Source organism: Pistacia vera, unplaced genomic scaffold, assembly GCF_008641045.1.
Source record: "Pistacia vera cultivar Batoury unplaced genomic scaffold, PisVer_v2 Contig577, whole genome shotgun sequence".
NCBI classification, from domain to species: Eukaryota; Viridiplantae; Streptophyta; class Magnoliopsida; order Sapindales; family Anacardiaceae; genus Pistacia; species Pistacia vera.
Window position 1 is genome coordinate 205,385 of NW_022196420.1, and position 9,148 is coordinate 214,532.

At 36.1% G+C, this 9,148-nt stretch overlaps 1 protein-coding gene and 1 pseudogene across 1 annotated transcript; both read left to right on the forward strand.

Moving 5' to 3' along the window:
• The first annotated feature begins 310 nt into the window (after nucleotides 1-310).
• Nucleotides 311-3,013, forward strand: LOC116109300 (annotated as a pseudogene).
• A 3,604-nt stretch (nucleotides 3,014-6,617) lies between these two features.
• LOC116109253 (squalene monooxygenase SE1-like) lies at nucleotides 6,618-9,148 on the forward strand. Its single transcript, XM_031395488.1, has 8 exons — nucleotides 6,618-6,860; nucleotides 7,104-7,215; nucleotides 7,311-7,485; nucleotides 7,632-7,812; nucleotides 7,985-8,203; nucleotides 8,281-8,556; nucleotides 8,642-8,920; nucleotides 9,038-9,148. The coding sequence occupies exons 1-8, from the start codon at nucleotides 6,618-6,620 to the stop codon at nucleotides 9,146-9,148; spliced, it is 1,596 nt and encodes a 531-aa protein (XP_031251348.1).

The window sequence follows — 9,148 nt, forward strand, 5'->3', positions numbered from 1 at the left end:
CGTAAAGCTTGAAAATATTTTTAACCTCATCAATTCTCTTTGACCAACTGCAGTCTGTCCTGTTTATATTTTCCGTTGACTATTGTTTTCAGAGATTTTGTTTATCATGGACCGACGACCCCTTCCTCAACATTTCTAAGCATTCATTAATTTTCATTTTGAATATTATGAGAACTTTTAGTTAAAATATTTATCTCTGCTCTTGTATTTTGAATACTATCAGAACCCTTTAAATGAAAGGTAAAAAGTATTCAGTTATAGTTCTGTTGGCAGGTCTATAAAAGACTCATAAACATGCACATTTGCCTACACAAGCCATAGAGAAAAGTTAAGTTGCAGTTACAGCTTAAAAGATTCATCACATCTTTTCAATATCAATTCTTGATATCTTAAGATGGTTTATCAAATGATTATGTTGGGAACAGTCATAGCTACTACTCTTTTGAGGTTATTTTTCTTGAATTGTTCAAGAGGAAAGAAGAAGAGTGGAGATGCTTCAATGAAGATTCACAAAAATGAGCGTTCAAAGAGATCAGAAAATCTAACACACCCTGCAGAGGTTGCTGGAAGCACCGATGTAATAATTGTTGGTGCTGGAGTTGCAGGTTCAGCTCTGGCTTACACTCTTGCAAAGGTAAATCAGTCTGCAAAATGAAATTGGTTATCTTGTTTTTGAAGCCTGGAGGATGTTTTTTCTGTTTCATTCCGAGCAACATTTCTTCTAAACTCTTTTTGCATAACATAAGAAAGAAGAAATAGAAATGGTTTCTAGCCTTTCTCTTCTGTCACTAAATTCACTTTTGTTTGCTACAAGAAAAAAAGTTGATGAGTCTCAGGAGTATTTAAGTTGTGAATAATCATTGAATTTAACCAAGTAGCCATATTGATCATACTCCACGAGGTTTTGAGTATGATTATAACCTTGTTTTATGCTGTTTGTTCCAGGATGGTCGCCGAGTGCATGTGATTGAAAGAGACTGGACTGAACCTGACAGAATTGTTGGTGAACTCCTACAACCAGGAGGCTACCTCAAGTTGATAGACTTGGGTCTTGAGGGTAAGCACAAATTTAGCTATCTCACTGTACCGTTGTCTTCTCTTATGGCTAACAAGTGTTTGGATCTGTGAAATGTGTGTGGCTACAGATTGTGTAAATACGATTGATGCACAACAAGTGTTTGGATATGCTCTCTACAAAGACGGAAAAAGTAACAAAGTATCTTATCCATTGGAGAATTTCAATTCAGATGTGGCTGGAAGAAGTTTTCACAACGGCCGGTTCATTCAAAGAATGAGGGAAAAAGCTGCATCCCAATCCAAGTAAAGTTTTTATCCTCTAACATTCATTTCAAATTGGTTTTCTCAACACTATTGCCAATCTCAATAGTTTGAAAATTCTCCTGGCACTCAAGTTATAGAAATTATCTAAGTTTGAAATAATTTCAATTACAAACATCTTGTTTGAATCATTTTTCTTGTTTTCTGCAGTGTAAGATTGGAACAAGGAACTGTAACATCTCTGATTGAAGAAAAGGGGATTATTAAAGGGGTGACATACAAAACCAAGACAGGTCAAGAGCTGACAACATATGCTCCCCTCACTGTAGTATGTGATGGCTGTTGCTCAAATTTGCGGCGCTCTCTCAGCAAACCTAAGGTTAGCATCCTTGTCTAGTTTGGCATGCATTTAAACAATCTGATTGCTGACTTGAATTTGTTGGAAGTTTGAAAGTACAACCCTTATTACTATAATTGTTTTGCACTAGAGTCTTCTAAAGGGTGCTTATCATTTTTGCAGGTTGAAATCCCCTCTTGTTTTGTTGGTTTGATCCTGGAGAATTGTGAGCTTCCATATAAAAATCATGGGCATGTCATATTGGCAGATCCTTCACCAATCTTATTTTATCCTATTAGTAGTACTGAAATTCGCTGCTTAGTAGATGTACCAGGCCAGAGAGTACCATCCATTTCAAATGGTGAAATGACAAATTATTTAAAACCGTGGTGACACCTCAGGTATGTGTAATTTGTTTGAAATGGTCTCAATACAGTTTGTTATTTTATTTTACTACTTATGCATAATTATATTTTCAGATTCCCCATGAACTCCACTCTGCTTTCATGGCTGCAATTGATAAAGGAAACATCAGAACAATGACTAATAGAAGCATGCCTGCTGCCCCATCTCCTACTCCCGGTGCTCTTTTGCTAGGGGACTCATTCAATATGCGGCATCCTTTAACTGGAGGAGGAATGACTGTGGCTTTATCTGATATTGTTGTCCTAAGGGATTTGCTTAGGCGTCTGGGCGATCTAAATGATGCACATTCCCTTTGCAAGTATCTTGAATCTTTCTACACCCTCCGTAAGGTAAGTAGCATTGATCCATTCAACATCTGATAGCATCTATCCTTTGGCTATGATATTTATAGATCATTCTTTGATTTACAAACAGTTTTAATTTACATGATTAGCTTTGCAGCCAGTGGCATCTACAATTAATACATTGGCAGGTGCCTTGTACAAGGTTTTTTGTGCATCACCTGATCCCTCAAGAAATGAATTGCGCCAAGCATGTTTTGACTATCTGAGCCTTGGAGGTGGTTTCACAAATGGACCAATAGCTATACTCTCTGGTCTAAACCCTCGGCCGCTTAGCTTGGTCAGCCATTTCTTTGCTGTTGCAATCTATGGGGTTGGACGTTTATTGCTTCCCTTCCCTTCACCTAAACGCATGTTGATTGGTGCTAGACTGATTTTAGTGAGTATCTGTACTGCTCATAACTTTAAATGGCCAAATTAGTTTCTCACTAATTTGTCTATCTCTAAATGGATACAAATTTTCCCTAATTTGACATTTATGTACTTTTTCAGGATGCATCAAGTATAATTTTCCCGATTATGAAGGCTGAAGGTGTAAAAGAGATGCTCTTCCCCGCAAGCATACCTACACATTACGCAGTTCAGGATCTATGCTTAAGCTAGGTGAAGAAATATGAGAATCATCATACAATTTTTATTACATTGTAGGATTTATTCTTAAAATATTAGAGAAAGTTCCAATTAAACTGAAACTAGGCATTCTTTGTATAAGGTAAACTATTTGATTCAGTATGTTAACATGCCTTTTACACTGGAAAGATGACTTGCAATGTGAATGTGTAAGTTGAAACTTAAAAGTAGTCGCCCCTGTGAACTGAGGTAAACTGAAGATTTCTATTAGATTATGATTCTTCGAGAAATTAACAGAAAATATTGTAAAAATGGAGTAACTCTGCTGTCACCTCTCTTCCAAAATTAAATGCTAGTTTTTCAGGAAATTCGGTTTTAGAAGGATTTTGTGTGAAGTAACAAAAGAAAATGGAGTTCCGCGGCCTAATAAGGCTTCGTCAGCAAAAATGTGGATTAAGAGAATATATTAACATCAGGTCAGTTTAGAATTAGAAATAATGCGAGAGAGCAAACTCTCCAATAATAGCGTATGCAACTGCAGAACAATACTAACAAATCCACTGTTTTCCAGTTTTTCATCGAGATTCGACACTAGTCCGTAAGGGAATTCAGTTTTTCATGACGTACGTGGGTGGATCCTGAAGGGAATGACATTATCTGTAAAAGAAATAAATAAATAAATAATTGCTTTGATACGCGACATAATCAAATAATCGCTACAAAAAAATTACTGGACAAGCCCTGTATATATATACTGCCAGAGAAAGTCATAATCCTTGGCAGAATTCCATTGTCTCATTCCTTATTTAGGATTCATTGATGTTACTGCAAGATGACAATTGACTACCCCTAAGTTAGAAAAAAAAAAAAAAAAAAAAATCTCAATAGCGATGAAGCTTGGAAATTGTTCTGTGAAAGTGCAGGAAATGCAGGCAGTTTAAGACATTTGCAGAGGCTATATTAAAGAATGTTGCATACTGAATTAAAAAAGACTTTTGAAACATAATCCGGTGCCAGAATTTGAATACAGAATCGAAGCAATTACACGAGTTTGTTCCATATTAGGTACACTCCCAGTCCCGGATGAATACAAATTTCTTTGACCAATGACTTTTTCTTCTTGCTGATCTCTTCTGTTACCTTTCTTTGACTGTTGATTTCACTAATTTGTTTACTTGAACCACCCTCTTCCTCAACATTTCCAGCTGCCAAGTTATCTTGGAATCCACAATAATAATGTTATACTGATACACAATGAGATGAAACTTTTATTTTAAAACAACCAACATTTTTGGTCGTTAGCATAAATGAAAGTTCCAATTAATTGAACTGAAACTANCTTTTTCTTCTTGCTGATCTCTTCTGTTACTTTTCTTTGACTGTTGATTTCACTAATTTGTTTACTTGAACAACCCTCTTCCTCAACATTTCCAGCTGCCAAGTTATCTTGGAATCCACAATCATAATGTTATACTGATACACAATGAGATGAAACTTTTATTTTAAAACAACCACCATTTTTGGTCGTTAGCATAAATGAAAGTTCCAATTAATTGAACTGAAACTATTGATTCAGTCTACCAACATGCCTTGCCTTCTACACTTGGAAAAATGACTCGCAATCTCAGTTTTAAAACCCAGACAAGATAGGCCGGGACCGGTAGCCTTTCCAGTTCGGTTTACTTCCAGGGGGTGTCTTCTATATTCCAAATTTGTAGGGGTTATTTTTTAATATTTCAAACTTTTAGGGCCAACTGAATTTGTTGGGAACTAATTTATAATTTTTTTGAAAATTCTTTTGTTGCTGACATCACATATCCAACCGGTTGAACCAGTCGACCTGTAACCTGGTCACTTAACCAGGTCTCACAACGGATCAGGTTTTAAAACAATGCTTGAAATATGATTGTGTAAGTTGAAACTTAAAAGTAGTTGCCCCTAAGTAAACTTAGGACTTTTTATTAGATTATGATTGTTCAACAAATTAACAGAAAGTATTGTAAAAATGGAGCAAATCTGTTGTCACCTCTCTTCCAAAATTAAATGCTAGTTTATGAAGGTTTTAATGTCAAGTAACAAAAGAAAATTGGAGTTCCTCTAATAAGGCTTTTTCAGCAAAAATTGTGGATTAAAGCGGCAATTGAAGAACAAATTAACACCAGACCTGTAGAGCAAATGCAGTCGCAGAAAAAATACCAATAAATCCACAGTTTGGCTACTCTGTCAACCTTTAAACAAAAATAAATCCTGGACTAGTCCTCTATACTGTTAAAAGATATAACAAAATCCCAGTTCAATTTGACTCCAGGGGAATTTAATAAAGGCTTGATCAGTTGATGGCTATTTCACATGGCTGCTTGGGAGGAATTTTACTTCTAATCCTCCTTTATATGACTATGCCCCAAATCCTGTGACATTACATTCTTCTTACTACACTACTCAAATACATTACTAGATTCTTTAATAATTTTTATATATATATATATATATATTAGAATCGGCGGGAGTCGGATGGTGGATGACATGACCAATATACACTTCCTCCGGTGGGACTCATTAAGTTGTTATCTATTATCCTACCCACTTTTATGGTGGGGTTAAAAGGGCATCCTCATTGATTCAAACTTAAGATTTTATCATTCGAAACGAAAAATGGGTTAGAGGAAGATCCGAGCCCATCTATGAAAATGGGAATAACAATAAGTCTCAGAGCCCCACTAGAGGTAGTGATTAAATATTCTTCTAAAGAAATCTCTCACTTTATCTGCTTAGCTCTTAAACCAAACAATTGAATTCGTCACTCAATCTCTAGAAAATATACTTGAAGATCTTGTAATCTTTAGACCCAGAATAATTTTTTTTTTTTTTTTCACCACTTCATTGCAATTGCATTGCTTATAATATAACATGCCAAAATGGCCATAATTAAATTATTGTAGCAATGAGATCATATCAGGGAAAATGACTTTGCTAGGTGACCAGGGATGTCCTGAGTCAGCACCTCAACTAATTCTCACGGCTCTAAACCAGGTAAGCCCCTCAATCGAATTTAAGATCTCATGAAACTTCATTTTGTTCTTATACATCGTGCCATCCAGTCACTTCAACCATAATTCATCTTTATAATTTTCTAAAACCTCACCATTTTACTATGACCTATTAGCTATAGAGAGAGAATTGCTTTCATTTGTCTACTAGCGGCAATTGGACAGTTCCTCAGATTTACATATTTTTATAATTTCGAAAGCTTTGAAAATATTTTTAACCTTACTAGGAATTTGATTGATCATTAAATTTCCCAGATAACACCAATTGCAATCTGTCTTGGTTTTTCTTTCAAATTTTGATTCTCTTGGATTATTATTTCAAAATTTTTGTTGATCACTGACCGACCCTATCCTCAAACTCTGTAAGCCTTCATTAATTTTCAAATTGAATACTAGCAGGACCCTTTTGGTTCAAATATTTTCTTCTGCTCTTTTACTTTGAACACTAGCACAACCCTTTGAACGAAAGCTAACAATTACTGAGCTACAGTTGGTTTCTTCCTCGGCCCTATAAAAGACTCATAGTAACATGCATATTGCAAACACAAGCAAGAGAGAAAAGTAAACTTGCACCAATAACTATCTGGTCTTTTCAATAGCATTCCTTTATATCTGAAGATGGATTATCAGTTTATGATGATGTTTGGAGCACTTGTAGCATCTATCTTGGGGTTGCTTTTCTTGCAAAGTTCAAGAGGAAAGAAAAATAGTGGAGTTGCTGTAAGGAAGATTCGGAAAAATGAGTGTTCGAAGAGATCAGAAAATGTAACACATCATTCAGCTGATGTTGCTGGAAGCACAGATATAATTATTGTTGGTGCTGGAGTTGCAGGATCAGCTCTGGCGTACACCCTTGCCAAGGTGATATGCTAAATTAATTACTTTGTTTATCTTGTTTTAAAGACTTGGGATTCTTTGATTAAAAGTAGTATGCTCTGCCTTGTGAATAGATAACCAGGTCTGATTCAAATTCAGATGATGAATGGTCATAGAAGTTGGATCGATTAGCCATATTGATTGAATATTTGAATGGATGAAAATAATATCTATTTCCATTGTTGTTTTGAGTATTCTCTGAACCTTGTGTTGTTCTGTTTGTTGCAGGATGGCCGCCAAGTGCATGTGATTGAAAGGGACTTGACTGAGCCTGACAGAATTGTAGGTGAACTTCTGCAACCCGGGGGCTACCTGAAATTGATAGAATTGGGTCTTGAGGGTAAGCACAAATTAGTTTTGTAATTATATCTTGGTCTTCTCAAATTGCTACAACACCAGCATTCTAATTTGTTAAATATGTTTATGTTGCTATAGATTGTGTCAATCAGATTGATGCACAACAAGTGTTTGGATATGCTCTCTACAAAGATGGAAAAAGCACCAAAGTATCTTATCCCTTGGAGAATTTCAATTCAGATGTGTCTGGAAGAAGTTTTCACAACGGCCGGTTCATTCAAAGAATGAGAGAAAAAGCTGCATCCCTATCCAAGTAAAGTTTTTCTCCTCTTTAACATTCATTTCAAATTGGTTTTCTGAACACTATTGAAAATTCTCCTAACGCTCAAGATATAGAATTATCTAAGTTATTTTCATTTACAAACATCTTGTTTAAATCATTTTTCTTGTTTTCTGAAGTGTACGATTGGAACAAGGATCCGTAACATCTCTAATTGAAGAAGAGGGGATTATTAAAGGGGTAACTTACAAAACAAAGACAGGTCAAGAGCTGACAGCATATTCTCCCCTCACGGTAGTATGTGATGGCTGCTGTTCAAATTTACGGCGCTCTCTCAGCAAACCCAAGTTTAGTATCCTTGTCTGTTTTGGTATACATTTAAACAATCTGATTACTGACTTGAATTTCTTGGAAGTTTGAAAGTACAACCATTACTTACCAAGCTGGGTTTTCAGCTATCACAAGAAAACCTACTTATTGCTATAATTGTTTTGCAGTAAAGTTTATTAAAGGGTACTTATCATTTTTGCAGGTTGAAATCCCCTCTTGTTTTGTTGGTTTGATCCTGGAGAATTGTGAGCTTCCATACAAAAATCATGGGCATGTCATACTGGCAGATCCTTCACCAATCTTGTTTTATCCTATTAGTAGTACTGAAGTTCGCTGCTTAGTAGATGTACCAGGCCAGAAAGTACCATCCACTTCAAATGGTGAAATGACAAATTATTTAAAAACCGTGGTGGCTCCGCAGGTATGTGTAATTTGTTTGAATTGCTCTCTATGCAGTTTCTTGTTTTATTTTACTACTAAAGCATAATTATGTTTCAGATTCCCCGTGAACTTTGCTCTGCTTTCATGTCTGCAATTGATAAAGGAAACATAAGAACAATGACTAATAGAAGTATGCCTGCTGCCCCGTCTCCAACTCCTGGCGCCCTTTTGCTAGGGGACTCATTCAATATGCGACATCCTTTAACTGGAGGAGGAATGACTGTGGCTTTATCTGATATTGTTGTACTAAGGGATTTGCTTAGACCTCTGCGCAATCTAAATGATGCACCTACCCTTTGCAAGCATCTCCAATCTTTCTATACCCTCCGTAAGGTAAGTAGCATTCATCGATTTAACATCTGATAGCATCATTCTAGGATGTAAAAACAAGATGAATTTACATGATTCTTGTTTGCAGCCAGTGGCATCTACGATAAATACATTGGCTGGTGCCCTCTACAAGGTTTTTTGTGCATCACCTGACCCATCAAGAAATGAATTGCGTCTAGCATGTTTTGACTATTTGAGCCTTGGAGGTGCTTTCACGAATGGACCAATAGCTATACTGTCTGGTCTAAATCCTCGTCCACTCAGCTTGGTTAAACATTTCTTTGCCGTCGCAATCTATGGTGTGGGACGTTTATTGCTTCCCTTTCCTTCACCTAAACGCATGTTAATTAGTGCTAGATTGATTTTGGTACGTATCTCTACTACTTGTAACTTGAAATGGCAGCCTCAATAGTTTTTTATGATTTGTCTATCTTCTAATGGATTCAACTTTTTTTCCTAATATGTCAATTCTGCTCTTTTTCAGGATGCAACAAGTATAATATTTCCCATTATAAAGGCTGAAGGTGTAAGGGAGATGCTCTTCCCCGCGAGCATGCCAACAAATTACGGAGTTCAGGATCTTTGCTTAAGTTAG

Coding starts and splice junctions, on each gene's coding strand:
- LOC116109253 (XM_031395488.1), top strand. CDS start 6,618: ATGGATTATCAGTTTATGATGATGTTTGGAGCACTTGTAGCATCTATC. Junction 7,486..7,631: donor AAAGCTGCATCCCTATCCAA/GTAAAGTTTTTC, acceptor TGTTTTCTGAAG/TGTACGATTGGAACAAGGAT. Junction 8,204..8,280: donor AAACCGTGGTGGCTCCGCAG/GTATGTGTAATT, acceptor ATTATGTTTCAG/ATTCCCCGTGAACTTTGCTC.